We start from the raw sequence: 18,268 nt of genomic DNA, 5'->3' as shown, positions 1-18,268 counted from the left end.
CCTTCAGATAGGTCAAATGAAAAATTGCCAACCAGCTGGTTAATTTATTCAGCACAGGTGTTCACTATTTATTTTTCAGCCATTTGCCTTTTTTCAATACAGCTTGTTGTAGACACAGTATTCTTTTCCTTTGATGGATGCACTTTGTTCTAAGGCCATTCATTTCAGATTTGCACTGTGTATATTATACTGCTACCCAGCTGTTTATACTTTCAAAATAAATGTTTAATGGTTACTTCATAGGAGTTATAAAAGTTAAGCAAAAACAACAGAATCTAGCCAGAATGTGTAGATTGTCAGAAACACAATAATTGACTCTCTTGGAAAGTTTTGTGTTATTTTGAAAACCTTTTTCTTTGTTAGGTTTATCTATCTACCCCCTGTGTGTTGGGGGGAGAGAGAGGGGGGTGTTTTCTTTTTGGTTTTGGTGATGATGAAGACAGACAGCATGGTACTGCCAGATTAAGTTAAAGGCTTAAAAGTAGATCCAGGACAAAATGGAAGACTTGAGTATAACGCTCAGTTCAACAAGCTGTGAAGTCTTAGGGCTAGGGAACTTACTTTTGAGCCAGCTATCAATCAATAGCACATCTTCTTAGAAAAATCATACGTAAAGTTAAGAGACTAAGAAACGTAATCTAATATTGGCTCTGAACAGTATTTAATATATCAATATGATTAGAATTACAATATTCAATTGATACAGCTTTAAAACAAGCATAACATTTTACCTGCTGTAAGGTTTAACAGCCATTACTGTGCAATAAAGAACTCCGGAATATTCTGTACCTGTTACCTTCAGATTGCAAAACACTCATTTTTTGTTTGTTTATTTTAAACTGTGATGAATACAGAAATAAATATGTGTTTCTATATGAGTATGCGTCAGTGTTTCCTCCAGCTACCTATGATGTTAGCTAGAGGATTCAAGGTTAAACTTAAATATTTCTCCTAAAGAACCTTTGAGGAATTCTGCATAGTGTTGAGTTCAGTGCAAAACTCCAAAGATAAAAATAATGAATACGAAGTTCAGTTTTCAGTTGAGGCCCCCCCCCTGCAATTTCCCTTTACTATTACTATGGCTATGCACTACTCAGCTACTCAAGGTGAAATGCTTAAAACCAAAAGCACAATATAATCATTTACTGGGGGTATACAAAATAATTTGTAGATTTTCTTATTTATACTTACTCGCCAAAACAGAAAGCTTCTACATGTTCAATAGTTTTATCCTTCTTGTTAAGAGAGAGAACTTCCTCATTCTCAAGGATCAGTTTTCTCCAGTCTTCACATTCATCACTGACATCTGACTTTTCCTTAGGAAAAACAATTATAAAATTACTTTTTGTACTGTCTGTCTGCTATTAATCTATATAAATCTTTGTATTCTCAAACAATCTGCTGTACCTTCGTATATGTTAAAAAAAAATACATGGAGAATTGTTTTTACTGTTTTAATGCCCTTTCCATACAGATTTTTGGAATTAAAATAGAGCTGGTTACTTTTATTATAGCACGTTAACATTTGTATTACATTACTAGCCCTAGTGATCTGAAAATAATGGTAAATGAAATGCAACTTTTAGTAGAGATTTGAACGTAAGTTTGAATACAATCTTATAAAAGACAGATCTGTTGCACCCAGGTTATTTCCAAATTTTGATACAAAACTCTTCGAATGGACACCATGTAAAAAAATTAATTTGCCTAAACAGGAATCTCTAAATCATATAACAGAAAACTGAGAATATTAAAGTTCTGAGACTGAGCAACTCCCCTGATTACGCCAGAAGGTAGCACCATGTAATCAGGCATGAGACTGAACTGAAAAAGCCCCTTCTTGTACAGACCAACAAGCTCATAATGCTTCAGTAAATAACGCAACTGGCCACTTGCTAATACAGTCTAAGTGCTCACTGCCTAAATAAATATCATCTTCAAAAGATTTCTAGTAGACTATATAATGAATTAGACAAACTTTGGTGATTGAAAAATACACTATCAAGATTCATCTTTTTGTCCTGCTTACAGAACATTTCAATGGAAGGATCCAGTAACTACCTTTCTTACAGTTAAGAAGAATCAGCTGAAAGCACAAAAGAAAAACAAAAGATGTTGAAACATCAGTGTAGGAAATTTGCAGAAGGTGCTCAGAAAGGAATCAAAACTACAGTATAGTTGCTTCTACATAAATTCAAGAACCCCAAAAGTACAACTCAGCACTAGACTGTTTGGTCTCAGATGGCAATTTACCAGGTGTATCAGTCTTAGTGTACTAGGCCATATGGATGAGTTTTAACCAGGGAAGCTGGTAAGTAGAAACTTACTGGATTTGTAAAATTACCAAAGAGAAAGAACACTGTGATAATCTGTTTTATAATAAATTATGCAAACAACTGGGATTGAACATTAAAAAACATTAAAAGAAGTAATCTGAGAATTTTTTACCTGATTTTCTTTGATCCAGGACAATAATCCTGAAAAGCTAAAACTGGCCCAGTTTCCACCATAGTAATTTCTCCTGCAAAGAAAAAACAACAGTGAAAATTGACAGACAGAAAACACAGCTTTTTCAGATTTAAAGTAAACCAACCAAGTTTTGAGACATTCAAAATATTTTTGATGACAGATTTTACAGGTGCAGTGTACACAAGTTGGTATAATATCTCAAAATCCTTGATCAGATGTAAAATTTCCATTTTCATTCATTTCTGTTCATCTCTGACCAAATAAACTGTAGTCCAGTATCAGATTATTCAGATGGTAAATTAAATAATGCTGAGAAAAAGCACACAGGATGCTGCAAGTAAAGAAAAATATAGATAATACTGCTTTTTTGGCCAACACTAACTCAAATATGTACATCGCTACAGTTATCTTTACTTACTGTGGAGTGAAACTAACTAGTCCGCCAGTTTCAATTTTGCCCTCAGAAAAGCCAGTTAAGGTTTTATACTCAACAGTTTCAAGCTCTTGTGGAACTTACCAGCTTTGACACAGGAACCCAGCCATACAGCTTCTGACTGAAGCTGATTTGAAAGCTAACACAATAGCACGGCATGCCACCTCTAACTAGCAGTCGTCCCTGAGGTGGATAGGCAAAAAGGTTAAGTAAATTCATCTTGGGTGCAGACAGTAGAACCCACATCTCCCTTACCCATTATGTCAAGTAACAGAAAGTTCACCCTATTGTTTATCTACTATTTACAGAACAGATTACAATAGACTGTTAAGATTCCCTGGCAAAATCATCATTAAGCTGCATATACTGTAGGTGGAGCCAAAGGAACTGATTTGTAGAAAATGAACCTATCTCCTTGACTATTTTTCAGTTTATATATATCACCTTCTGCCTTGAAAATATTGGTTTACCTGCTTTAAATCAAAGAAAATCAATAGTTCTGCTGTTAATCAGATAGTTTCTGCACTCCCTTTTAATTTTTTTTTTCTACCAGTATTTCTCTAAACATTGGCCGTCTGGATGAATTAACTTTTGCTACCACGCATATCAGATCTTAAATATTTAACAACTTAGGAAAAATTGCAATCGGAGCAACTGCACTTGATAAAATCAATAGTGTACCAAAACTGCCCTCCTGAATGGCCATCTAGTGTTACTGCATACGCTAAAAAGAAACATTTAGGAAGGAAGGTAGTTTTGTGTTTTACAGAATAACGCAGACTGGTAAACCCAACAAACTTAAAATCTTATCACAACCACCTCCATTTCTGGATTGTAGAAATACATACGATAAAAATGCAAACTTAAATTTGGGGTTGATTCTACTGTTTTTGACAAGGCTTATCTGTACCGACAAAGACTTCATTAAGAGCGTCAGCCCCTTTACAGCACCAGAGGGTGATGCTCTATACTATGTTGCTTACTTAGCATATGAAAGACAGATGTCTGCTAAACAATGCCTAATTGTTCCTGACTAGAAACTGACCTAAAAAAGTCTTTCAGCCACTGCAAGGCAATAGTGAAGAACATAAATAGGGCATCTTTTGAAAAGACAACAAAATGCAGCATTCACTGAATAAGGATGGCTTCAACTGTTTAAGGCCATGAACGGGGAGGACTCAGGGAGGACTCAGTCTGTACTTTATGGATACCCAAGTTGTTCATCCTGCGATTTGGTTATTCCAAGAACAACAGCTTCATCTGCAGATCTGTTACCAACCAGAAACTCTAATCATCTATAGAAATGAGTCCGTACTTACCTCTTTATGTGAATGATGTGGGCAAGGCTTAAGAAGTAGTTTTGTTTGGTATCATTTTGATTACAAAGTGACGAAGATTAAATGTATTACAAAATGCCTGATTCAGCCAGATTTCAGTCTGTGTAACAGCAACTTGCTGTTGCTTGCCCTGATAATCATCAGCTTTGTTTTAACTGTCAATAGCACAGGTCAATTTCTTCCTCCTTCTCAAAATTCCACTGAATAAGAAGTTCAATACCCATGTATTATCTGTTGCTTCCGGGACTTCCAAAAAACCCACAGCCACAAAGATTTACTTTTCAGGGAATCTGCTGCTTTAGTTCCAAGTTTCCTTGAATATAGAATACAATCTGGCTGTCAGAACAAGCAAGGCCATTGATCACAGAAACCGCAGAAAACACCTGCCTAAAATTAGGACTGCGTTTCTTGAAACTATACCAATAAAAATTCAAGCATATTTAGAATTAAAACTTCCAGTAAGAGAAATTGATATGTTACTTTCATAGAAAGTTATGAAAGTTTGTTTGTGAGCTGCCAGACATCTTTGATGTAAACATTCCTCTGTTCATCAGGTGGATTTTCCTTTGAAACTGCTTTCCTTTTTAACCACCACTGATGTGAATCAATCTTTTCAACAAAGCACCACATAATTCTGTTCTGAAGCTCAATCAGTTCTGAGAAGATGGTATGGTCTTTCTCAAACGAAAAATGAATCACAGCTGTCCTTCCTCTCTTCTGGCATCTGAGCACCATTCCCAAGTTACGGTACACAACCTCCAATATTAATCTTCTCTGGAAGCATCAACTTTCAGATTTTTTTGCGTCGGAATTTTAATTATCTCACCCTACAATACATGATGAATCAGGATTGCTTAATTTTCCCATCTGAAAACACCACAGTAAGAAGGTAGACAAGGCATAATTATTGTGATAATGAGGAAAGTTTTTTTTGGAAAAGTTTTGAAGTAGAAAGAAAAGAATTGACTTAGGGTTTTACAATTTGGACTCATTTGTAAACCGGCATTTTTGTTATAATTACCCAAAGATGGGCTAAAACAAGGAATTCTTTAAAGTAATAGTCACGATCAAAGCCTAATTAAAGCTAAAATATTGTCCCAACATCACTGAATATCTCCCTTCTCTTGCTACATTAGCTAACTACAAAGACAGATTTTCCTTTTCTTAGGGTTATAATTCAATTATCCTCTAGATAAGAACATGAAACATTGCAAACACAATTCTGTGAAAACACGTTTTGAAGAAATAACAATACAGTTAGAAAATATTTTTTTCTGTCAAGTTAGAGAATGCAAGTTTTCTTTATGTAGCATAAATCATTTCCTAAATGCTAGTTGTTCAAATCTCCTGTATCATATGGATTGCTCATATGGATTAAAATACTCGCCTTTTAGTTCAGATTTTTCAAATCAGGAATCTGTATTTTAGAGGTAATGTCAAAATTGCTTATGCTATTTTGCTAAGTTTTAGAAATGTAGCTGCAGTACCACTACAAAAAGCTTAATTCTCACTTCTCTTACATTAGTTTGTGATTTTTTTTTCCTCAGTTATTAAGACCATTTTTTCTACAAATACTTTGAAAGCATTAGTAAATCCCTGCCTGGAACAGTGAAACTAAAAATTATTTCCATCTACTTAACATTCTTGGAATCTGAACCAAGAGAATACCTAACAGTACTTTTTGAAGACAGACTGCAATTTCAGAAACCCAGGACTTTCAAAAGCATGAATTACACAAGTAAAACATGAGTAAGAGCAGAAAAGGTATTTCATGGACTACTCCTGTAACGAAGACTGCCCCTCTGAATGCCATGTCCCTACAGCCATGGTGTAACAGTCAAAACTGGTGATGTCTGAAAAAAAGCTGCTGATGCCTCACGATTGCTCCCAAGAGCTGCCTCTATTTGTCTGTCCTGCATTCGATCTTTCAGAAAGGAGTCTCCTGCCATCAGAGTAGCTGTCTTTTGCACAGGAAGTTACTGCCACATCGATTTTAAGGATCTGAAAACAAAATGACCTCTGCTTCAAACCCATAAAGTTTCATGTGCTACCTATTAAGAACACAGATACTTACTTGAAATTCCCATTCCGCCATAGTAACTGTGTTTTGGAGCATGAAAAGTTTCCATGCATTTCAAGAGAAACAGTTAACCTAAACACAGCTTGAGATCCTCCAGCTCAACAAAAGGGGGATGATGGTAGCCACCGGTACTACGTTAATTACGTTACATCCTAAGGTAATGAAAATAGCAAGGGTAATCATCACAGACCACTTGAGACAATTTTACACTGTAGCACCTCTGCTATAATTTCACATCCTAAACAAATTTAACAACAGCTTTTCCAAAAAAAGGGTTAACCTGAATTAAGATTTTTTTTTTTTGCCTAGGTTTCCTTTTGGAAGTTAAATAATTCATCTTTTTTTCTTGGAAAAAAATGACTTGCTTTGAGAAGCAACCTTTTCCCTCTCTGCTTGCTGCGCTTATACAGCTATCTCACATTACAGAAGCTAAAGATCAAAAAGAAGGCTATATGAAGGCATGAGTTGTATTACATTATGTACTTTACAAGTTGTGAAAAAATGAGACAGCCATAGCATGAAGTGGAACATACTACACAGATGTAGTGATGTTTTTCAATGCTCAGATAAAACAATTTTGGACTCCAGGAACTTTTCAGTACTCCATATGCAAAGAGAGGTCAAAAGACAAGAGGTCACAAGATGCAGAAAGACAGGAGAAGTAGACAGAGCAAACTGAGCACAAGAGAGAAGTTAAAATCCTGCACCTTGACAGTCCTCCTTTGTCTTCCAGTTAAATTCTACATGGAAAGATAAGTCAGCAAAGAATGCCATACAGAGCAAGTTTACCATCTACAAATGTTACATTCTAGATGCTGAAAATCAAATACAAAATGTAGCTAAACGTGCTTCACCTCTAATCCCCCATCCTCCATAACCAAACCACTACACAATTATATACGTATAGAAGAAAATAGGCAAAGGACCAAAATTAGAAAAGATAGCAAACCACGAGGAGAAAATCCTATGCATAGTAACAATTACTGTGGGAGGTACATTCACTTGAAGTAACCAACTTTTAGTCTTGATCTGCCTTCCTTCAGCAACTTTGAGTTTAAAATAGGTGCCAATCTCCGCATTTTAAATTGCAAATTACTTCTCTAAATCACTTAATATCTATCCTTGAAATTTCACATGTCAACAGCTCATTAATATCTACGGTAAATGTAGCTCTCTAAAAAGAACCACAGATTTTACGTTTATTGAGACAGATAGCTGGCACAGAGAAATAGAGCTCCTTCAATTACTATTTGGCAGAAGCTAACTTTAGTTTAAAATCCGTCTACAGGAATTTATGGCAACACTGCAGTGAAGTGACTATTTTGAATAAGATTAGCTACTGTTGATGGCAATGCTTGGACAGTGTTTATAAATCAAACTTAGAACTTAGTATTTTATAATAGGCCACTTCAAAACTATCTACCATAATCACCTATGCAGTATATTATGATAAACGCAAACAAGGCTGGAGATTAAAAGTAATAAAATGATCTATACAAGGTAACGAATGCAAGCAAACTGTAAACAAAGACTTTATTCATATATGTTTTCTAAACCTTGTACTTAACCTAACTCAGACCTTTGTAGAGAACATGAGATAGAAATTAATCCAAGTAGTATACCTAACACAAACAAGTATTTCAGTAACCCCAAATCTTATTTTCTTACAGTTTGAGAACAATTTAACCCGATGATCCTGCAAGACGGGAACAATGTAGTCTGCAATATTATAGAAAGTGATATTCTGAATATAAACCAGCTTTTTTTTGTTCATCAACTTTCAATTATACTGTTATCTCAGTTAAATGAAACCTGAAAATTTACCTAGAAATGATTTATTAAACTAGATATATAGTAGATAAAATTAAAATGTTGTAATTCAGATGAAGTCTTAGAAAGCTTGCCAGAGGTCCAGTTTTTCACTTGAAATTCAAATGGCATCAGTTGTGTTTTTTTTGTCTTTTTTTATTTTTCCAAGAGCACTAGCTTACTCAAACATGAAAAGCAAATGGCTCGAAATGCTTCCCTATTTATGGGAGGTTGTACAGTACAAAACTGTGCATTTTTTTGCCAAGATGTGGATTCTTGACCGTCATTAAGTAAGCAGATGCACCAACTACAGTGGCAACTACTCCTATGAGTGAAAACCACCTTTGTTAAGAACACCTTCTTCCGACCTAAAAAGCTCACGGCCTGCATAAGAGTTGGACAATAACTCCACGGGAGAAAGGAATCAAATGTAGAAGCCTTCACTCCCATCATAAAAAGAAGAACATGTGTGAATATAAATGAACGTGTTTAAGTAATAAACAAACAGTAATAAACTAAATCTGTATTCCGCAGTTCGAATTGCCTGCTTCTGTGAGTTTTTTTGAAAGACTCTTCATCCTGGCTAAAAACATTCAGAGATAAAATAAGAAGTTCCAGTGGCTGACTATTACTACAGACTTCGATAATCAATTAATATGAAAATTGAAATAAAAGAACTGATCCATTTAACAAAAACAAAGTAGTCTACTGTTAATATACGCATTAAGCTTAACGTCCAAACAACCTTTGACATCTGCTTACTCTAAGCTAAGGTTTTTAACATTTTGATAAGTAATCTTAGAGCTAATTTCAAGAATTACAGTACCAAAATGTTCAAAACTAACATACGCTTATGTTGCATGTGATGTGTTTAGAATTACTTCTGTAAGATCTTCTTGACTTGCATCTAAGCATTCTTTTTGTTACTATGGCAGAACAGTGAAATGCTAGAAAATGCAACAGCTATGAGGTAGATGCATATTTTCCTTAAAATTATTACAATCCTGAGAGCTTTCTTTCAACTGAATCATTAATTACATTAAATATGGAGCATCGAGTACTGCCTTGCTGTGCATTATCCCATCGTGATGTAAAATACTAGCCCATTTCATAACTTTTTTCTTTACAGTTTTGGAGATTTTTCCCTACGATCTGAGTGTTTAGTCCAGGGATCCTGAAGACTCATTGTGCTGAGCTCTTAACCCAAACTCCTTCCTTTGGGTAAAAACTACTGACCCTGAAGTGCATCACCTGTCCTCACTCCAGTCCAAGACAGGAAGCCAGAGACTGGACAGATTAACAGCCAAGTGAGCAATTGCAAATTGGCATTTTATGCAACCAATATAGTGAGCTAACCTTACAAATTTTGAGCTTATGTATGAGTTGAAATCAGAAATAAATGTACAATAAATTCCTAGGTCCTTTCAAGGGCTGTAGGCAAAAGAGATTACAGAAGTTTAATCTTGAACCAATACGGTTTAGAGAAAATGGAGAGGAGAAGCTCTTGGTGTGAAACACAAGGAAAACTGAAAACATGTATACCATCCATAGGAAAAGTCTCTAAACCTGGATGCTGGGTACGGAGGTGCATATTACAGGAAGTTTAGTGGAAAATCTTGAGTTCTTTCAAGAATGACATAAAAATGGAACACTATGACAACCTTGTCATTTTTGGCTAACAACTAACAGTGAGAGCATCTGAGCTCACTTGCTGCTACCACCACCTCAAAGCTACCTGTCACTCTCTCTGCTGAAATCCAGCAGGAAGCTGCTAGAGAAGAAGTAACAGGCTTTTACTGGTTATTAATAGAGTTATGATTTTACAGTTAAATGTGTAAGATTTTTTTTCCACTTCAGGTCAAACTTTACCAGATTATCCACTTTGGTCGCATGCACAAATATTTACCACAGCTTATCTGAGGTTTAACATTATTATTTTATTTTTTAATAATTTTAACACCAGGTGAACACAAAATACAAGTCCTGAAGGACACACTGACCTAGACACAGATATACTTCTAACCAGTTTAACTCTTAAAAAGGGAAACTATTGGAGTAACTTACGAATCAACATGAAGAACTCTCTGGCCACTTCTGGCACATGCTGCTGCAATAATAGACTCAGGCAAACCTGAAACGACACATGCAATTTTTAGATCTTACTATGTTAAGATACATTAAAAAATGAGATAAAAGTATAAATTAGTCAGCAACAGGCAATTCAAAAATAATTTAGTGAGTCACTGAATTTGTTAATACTCTTATGCAACTAAAATAATGAACACTTGTGTTCATTAACATCTTGCCTATTAACATCACCCTACTGAATGCAAATTTTAATTTTTACTTTTTATTTTTAATAATAGTAGGCACATATCACTTACAAACACTACTACCTCGGAGTTAAAGCTTGTTACCAGTTTCATCTCTAGATGTCTTGTTGCCATAAGCAGATTGAGCACCTGCCAGCATAACGATACCTAAATTTTAATGTAATTGTGTCCCCTCTGATATGGACTTGTATTATCTGAGGGCATTTTGTGTACTTTTGTTCACTTCAAAGTGCATGACAACGCGATGACTGTGTCATAACCCGTTAAAATAGTGTTTTTAAATTACTAAGCTTATGGTAGACGTTGCATGCCCCGGTTTGTTCCCCACTGGAGGGTGTGAGGGTATAAAGCTGCTATGAAGGCATTAAACAACTGTTTAATGTTTAAAGGTAGCTGGCGTCCTGCACGGTGTTTTCTCCTCCGTACTGCCTGTTGGCAAACATACCTAGTGTGAACAGGTCTCAGAATTGTACTTGCACTTTGTCCGAGATGGAACTGATTGGTTTGCTCCCTAAGAGAGAGCGCCAAGGAGCACACCCAAAATTCTGCATGCAGACCAAGACTTGAGTGTAAACAGAAAAGCTCAACTGACAGAGCAGGTGTATTTTCACTTCACATTTCAAAGGGGTAATGTTAGGGACAGAGTCAGTGTCAGATGGACATCCTTCAAGGGCTATTTCTATCTCTATCAAAGTCTCCCATGTCACGCAGTTATGCTCTAGAAAATCTGTTTTCACTATATTTAGAAAAGTAGTAAAATAAAGAAAATATCTAATGATATTTTTCCACTAGCAATGCCCACCTGGAATGACATGGTGTCGTGGTTAAACTGGGCATTTAATAAATAAATGAGACTGTTTTCTAACTTCTATTCCCCTTCACTAGATATTTAGATGCAGTTAGATAACTTGGACTTATAACTAGATTCAAAGAAGTATAGCTCCCTATCTAAAACCTCTTTTTAAATGATCTATTGGCTGTTTAAACAGGTAATTCAGTAAAAGTGATTAACATTCTACAGGACTAGTGTTAGGAGACACTTACGGTACGTATTCAATTAAGGGAATGAGATTAAAAATAAGTGGAAGAAATGATCTGATTTACAGGGCAGCCCCCGAAGCAGCTGCACTAGTACAAGTGATGCGAGGCAGAACTGCAAGTGGGAACAGCAGGTGTGGCAGGGCACAAACAACTTTGGCTAGCTGCGTGCCGAACAACGTCTTGGCGAGAATTTCAGGCCTGCAGTCGTCTCTCTCTCCAGAAAAAAAAGACTAGTGCCTTCACCGAAGAATGAATGGTCAGCATGCTGCCAATCTGATGATTCATTTAAAATACACAATGCAGTGTGTTAACGGACCATTCTTACTGCTCTCTGGAGTAAGAAGCTGTTAGACTTAAGTGCAATGTACAATTTAACACCCTCACAGACAGGTTTAAACCACTGTAAATGGTTGAGATAGTCTTTATTGATTCTAGAACCTGAAAAGTGGACTTAGACAGACGAGACCACACTGTCACAAACTCTTCAAGCCAGCAAAGGCAATCAAGACCATCCAAATAAAAAGGTTCACGTCCCTACCCCTGATCTTTGGCCACTCCTGGCCCTCCTGCCATGTAAAGTAAATGGCTGGATTTCAACAGACCTGTGCCATGATGGCGCTCTGTGCAGAAGTACCAATGCTTGCACCAACACCAAGAAGAGGTTTAAGACAGGCAAGGCAAAGTTACCAGGAAAATGGCTATAATTTCCCTAAAATTTTCTGTTTTTAACACTATTCTGATGGATTAAAAACAACAGAAAAAAAAAACACTCTTTCTGAACTGATAAAACTGACAAAAATAACAACAGTTTGCATTGCTGATCTTCCACACAAGTCTTCTCGTGGAACAAGCTCTGGAGAAAGAAAGAGGAACAAACAGGTGAGCTGCATCGGTTCCTGGGACATTCACTTTACAACGTAAAAGTCTGACAGGTAACAGTCACTTCAAAATGGTGGGATGCGGTTTTGCTACTCTGAACCAAAACACTTGCAGTGACACATCACGAGCTGTTCCGACGGCCTCGTCTCAGAAGCAATACCTGCAGCATACGTTATTTCATACCTACGCCACTTTAGGAAGCCTGAAGCGCTAAACGCAACACCAAGATTTCAAAATCAGCACATTCAGATTATCACCTGTATCTTATATTTTGAACACGACATCCTTTGACAACACAGATTCACTTTACAAACTGAATATACAGATTAACCACGGAACTGAAGACACTTCCAGCATTACAAGCTACTCCCAATATAACCTGCATGGCACCAGGTGCTTATGCTACGCTCTACTTAAACTGCACACGTCATTTCTGACAGGATTACGAACAATAAGCCTACCTAACGTTTGGGTGAAGAGAACCTACATCAATAATTGAAGATACCTATGAAATGCCTTGATAACGAGTTTTTTAAATTAAGAATTCAGTATACAGACTATTCTGAACAAACAGACAAGAAGAAAACATTTAACTGTAGCACACGCTTCAGGACTGTCACAAGCCCCTTCATGCACAAAGCCGTACTACGGAAAAGCACCTCTACACTCAGCTGCCCTCCCAAAGCATTTCTACATAGATATAGATTACACGTTTCATTTCTCTCCATCTATTAACTACCTGGAACAGAATCCACCACTAGTGTTTTGTTTGTAGCTTCTGAAAAGGTTTTCCTCCCCTCATTTGGGCACAGAGAATATTACTCAATGGAACTGAAAAACTTGTTTCTCCTTCCTTATTGATAAAAGCCACTGAGAAAGTGTTGTAAAACATCACCAAGTGCTGCCTGGCTGACCAGGACTGGAGTTATAGCTACTAGGGCATAACTGATTGCTTTAAGCTTGATCCAATTGATACTGTGTTGGAGGTCTGTTCTTCCATTAACCTTGGATGAAATTGTTCCCTGAATTAGCTTCCTTGCTCTTGAAAGCTGGCATCAATTTTCTTCACCAACACTTTGCTTCTAAGATACTGGGGCCTCCTGAGTACCCACTGGCAACAGAATAAGAAAGTATAGGAAAGGCAAAGCCCATGCATTTTAGCTTTTGGAGAGGCTCTTAGAACAATGTGATGGAGCAAGACACCATTTATTCTTAAGTGACAAAACCTCAGTAAACCAAAGAAGTTCAGACTGTGCCCTGGGCACCAGTTTCTGAATCCTATTCTCTAACAGAAATAAAGCTCCACAGAAATCAGGGAGCTCTGTCAAACGCAAGTTCCCACTACACGCGGTCAGGACTGTATGATGGTTACTTCACAAAAGCTCTTTCCCAGGAAGAAGGCTCTGGTAAACAGACCACTACAGCACAGTTACACGCAGCCCCTCTCTACTTAAGAAAAAATAACTACTCTTGGGAAAGCCCTCTCAGAGAAACGGCAGAGATTTGTTTCTTTACGGCACATGAAGCCGAACTGTCTTCGACAGGATGCTCACATGGCTGAGCAAAACAGGCTCCGTTCAGATTATTCAGTAACAGAAAAAGAATTTTCTCATCTGGAAATGGTTTCCTGTTCTGCACTTTGATTCTCCAAGAACTTTAAGCTGAATTACATTGAAATTTTGAAATGCCCAAGCTACAGGGCAGAGCAAACTCCAAATTTCTTGTTCCCAGCTCGGTTTTAATGTAACAGTTTACTACAAGATTCAAGTGACTGCAGGAAGAAGGCTATATCCCTAGCAACAATTCTCAAGTTTCACTTATGCTTAGTGAGTAAGTAAAGCTGGGTATCTCTGAGCTGGTTTTCCTCATAGAAGACTACTTTTAACACCTCCTGCCATTCATCCCTCTTGGGGAACAGTCAGCTTCTGGTTTTGCTAGCTTAAGGGACGAAGGACATGGTGTTAAAACCTGTGTTGCTCATGATGTCTAATGTTTTTGAACAGATAGCCGAGTAATGATTTGCATCCAACAATTTGCATCAAAACGCAGCAAGATCTAAATGAGAACCTACATTTCCTTTTAGATTAAAAAAAAAAAGAAGATTGTACTGCATTCAAATCAGTAATCAAATTACTGGGTCAGAGAACTCTGCCCTCAGGTATAATTAATAGTAACCAGTACTTTCCTACCACGCTACTAGGCGTATTAGTTACTGTGAAACACAGCACACATTTCATTTTATTTTACCTGAAATGAAAAGGGCTACCACAAAACAATACTTTCTCAAATAAGGTTCCAAATCCCAGTAATTTTTAGCTTTCTGGTGGTATTAGCATGAAATAAGAAGTCTGAAGAGTAACTGCATGATCCAACGACAAGCAAGCAGCAACAGATCCAGACCTCAGTATTTGATACATAAACATCTGGCAGCATAAGAGGGACTTACCTGGAGGAATAAGGAGTCCACACAATTCTTTAGAGTATAAATGTTATATGCTGACTCAGATATTCTTCGTATTTCAGGCAGAATCAATACAGAAATAGCAGTGCTTGTTATCAAGATGCATAAAGACATTCTGTGCTTCCTGGCCGTTTCATATTTTAGAATGATTACACTTGAAATATTTGCATAAACAGTCCTGTGACTCATTTAATATTTGTTAAACAGTCCTGTGCTGCATTTTTCTCACCAGGAAAAACAGAGTTTTCCTTCCTGAAGGACAACTGCTTAGTACCAGTTGAAATCTAGATCATCATTTCTTAATGTCGTTGTCTTCCCTCTCCACTTACTCCCCCCCATTTCTCAGCTGCAGCACGAGGGAAGTTAGCCTCTCCAGCTTTCTCGAGGAAACAATGTTTTAAGATTTCACGAAAGCAGGACATTACATCTGCAGACAGATACAAAAATAAGTAAAAAATTAGGGATTTTACTCATCAGTGATCTCTGTGTCACTAGTGTGTTCTGACAGGTAGAACTCCATAGGTACCTCTCAACACCTATCCAGACGGCGATACCTTCACATGGGTCAGTGACGCTGCCTCACTGAAATACAGATGCAAAATCAAACCAAACCAACTTCTAAGCCTTCCTTGCACTGGTCTGAGCTGACTGCTGACTACACACTTGCCCTTCTGTGCTTGGACTTCTTCCATCTTGTTGGAAGGACACTGGGAAAAAAATGCAAGCAGCCAGAACTGCAACAAGCTGGCTCTGATTAACTGACGAGCACAGTAACACAGCTCACTTCAGCACGCATAACTGAAGTTGGTCCTACAAATTTTTCTGGTTCTCCAGGTATCTGCATGATGCGCTGACAACTGCTGCAAGAGATTGCAGGACTCTGTCAGAAGCAGTTGCAGCACCAGAATAAAGTAATCCAGAAAGCAGACAGTATAAACAGTAGGCTCATGACAAGCTTATGATGAAGAATAAAGTCCACTTTTCACAGCACTAGTTTTCACTGCCAGCTGTCTAACCACGATGTCAAGTATAACCTTCTTGGATACCTCAGAGGCAGATTAATCTCAATAAATCTTACAGATGTGGCTGTTGCAAGCTGACCTTGAAGCCTACATCCACTTGATTCCTGCAACCTCTGATCAAGATAGTCTCTATTACAAGTTTTTGGACCTTGTCTATGGAACAAACTCAGCTATACCTTCATTTTCATGAATGATATGTTTTGTAAGTAAATACAAAATAGAGAACTAGCTGCACATACAGTTATGGTATCAATTCTGTTTTTGACTTTGACACAGCAACATAAAAATTAGAAATGACTGCTGAACTAGAAAGCTCCTTTCTTCAGTTTTAAGAGCCAGTTGATTTTAAAAACTCTACAAAATAAACTGGAAGTAATAATTCACCTCTGTGTAATCAAAATCTAATTTTCAGGATTACACATTTGTCTCTTAGGATTAGCAGCTCTACATAACACTGCAGAGAAGCACTGTGTCTTCAAGTGACTTCAAATGGATAAATTCACTGCCCCAAGCAGTTTATAAACGGAACAGCTGCATATACGTGGAAGCATCTCAGTTCCCGAGTTTTTTATTGAAAACTTTTTTCCAGTCATCCAGCTGGTAAGCTTTTACAGAATTACACAAGCTTCCTTTTGAAAAGGTTTAAATGTTTAATTTGCTTCACTGTATCTACTAAATAAATCACAAGTGGCTTTTTCATAATATCAAAGGTTGAAGGGAAATATATTCAAAATGCTGGGACAGAGACAATTTCAAAACAATCTTCTGGAGTCAGACAGCTGACCAACCGCAATAAATTCTGTTTGTATGTGAACTGCTAAGAGACGAGCGGCTGATTGTGAAGAAGCTCACTGAATTTTCATGCAATGTTTTAAATGGAACTTTTAAATTTTCTGGCAGAGTTAAGTTACTTACTGCATGTAACATTTTTTAAAGTTAAAGCTAGCCAACTGAAATTAATAATAGTTTTGATTAATTTTATTGTATGTCCATATTGCAGAATATCAGAAAATGGTTTTCCATCACAGCATATAGTAATGTCACAGAAATGACAGCCCACTAAGACAAATAAGCAATGATAACTGGTCAAGTAAGGAGCCTCAAGTAAGTTTCTTATTCTACACCGTATCATGGGATGTCTAAGAAACACAATCAAGGTAATAGATTAAAAAACTACTATGCAATTTGGCAGACCAGTTTTTGAACTACAGGTGAAAACAGATTACTGCAAGGTGACAAACTGTTTACTTGAACGGAACAGCAGCTTTGTTTTTCACAATTAGAGGTTTACTTCCAATAGAAGGATAATTTTTGAAGAAATATCAAATCTGTGTACTTTGATACGAGCAATTATGATATAGATAAGCACATCAGGATATATACATACTCCCCTTAAATCAAATCTATTAAGAAAGAAGTAGAACAGTTCAGTTGGAAGGAGCCTCCCAAGATCCCTGAACCCAACAACAGCACCTCCTGGGATCGGCAAACGTGCTGAGGATGCGCCGCACTCCTGCCCTCAGATCTCTGATAAATGTCTTAGGCGGGACTGGCCCTAGGACCAAGGCCGGGGAGACGCGGCTGGCGCCCAGCTGCCGGCCAGCTGCACCGTCCGCTGCACCCCTCGGAGCCCTGCTGCTCATCGCCCAGCGCGCCGTGAGCCTGCTCATCTCCCAGCTGGACGTTTGGCCAGGAGGACGCTGCGAGGGGGCAGTATCAAAGAACACAGGCGAAACCCCGAAGACTTGTGTCTTAAAGAAAAAAATAAAGTTGTATTAAATTGTAAGTAGATTTTATAGCAGACACTACAGCTGAGTCTAATCTTTAGTTTACAGCCAAAAGCAGTGGATTAAAAATATATATATAAAAAAGCACATACATTAAAGAGATGAGCATAGTAAGACACATGTTAAAACTTCTATTTTTATTCTAGTCTTCTAATACCTTCATCTTTCACTTCCTTTTCTACCTCCCTGCAGGAAGAAAGCCTACTCTCCTTGCTCTGTATACCGACACTTTTAAACTTCTCATAAAAAGCAACTTGAAAAGTGAAAAGTTTATTTTCCTAAATTAGCAATTCCATATAGTTACCTGTGTACCAACAAAGATTATTACAAAATGCTTTGGTTGGTTTTAAGGCAACCCCAGTGCACCAGTGCCTTGAAAAACCTAGGTTCTTGGACTGAAGAGTAGTCACAAAGCTGGTAATTTAACCAGGAGAATGATATTTGCTATTGGAGACAGAAAAAACAGTTCTCGATTACTTCTGATTCTTCTTGATTACTCATGATTCTTACTTTTCTAAGATCAGCAATATAATCTGAAAAATCTGAAAAAGTTACAGGCTGAAAAGGACAGTAAAATATTCACAAATTAATGAATTTTCTTACAAGAGCAGCAAGGG

At 37.2% G+C, this 18,268-nt stretch overlaps 1 protein-coding gene across 1 annotated transcript in view; it reads right to left on the bottom strand.

Moving 5' to 3' along the window:
• The window catches only part of CHM (CHM Rab escort protein), a 62,924-nt gene that overhangs the window by 40,368 nt on the left and 4,288 nt on the right, over positions 1-18,268 (bottom strand). The window contains exons 2-4 of the mRNA XM_083797658.1: positions 10,193-10,259; positions 2,449-2,521; positions 1,192-1,316 (exon numbers count right to left, since the gene is read on the bottom strand). Of these exons, the coding sequence (XP_083653784.1) occupies positions 1,192-1,316; positions 2,449-2,521; positions 10,193-10,259 (265 nt within the window). The remainder of the gene's footprint in view (positions 1-1,191; positions 1,317-2,448; positions 2,522-10,192; positions 10,260-18,268) is intronic.

The sequence above is a fragment of the Anser anser genome (assembly GCF_964211835.1).
Source record: "Anser anser genome assembly, chromosome: 13".
Classification (NCBI taxonomy): Eukaryota; Metazoa; Chordata; class Aves; order Anseriformes; family Anatidae; genus Anser; species Anser anser.
This window is presented reverse-complemented; position numbering and strand designations above follow the sequence as displayed.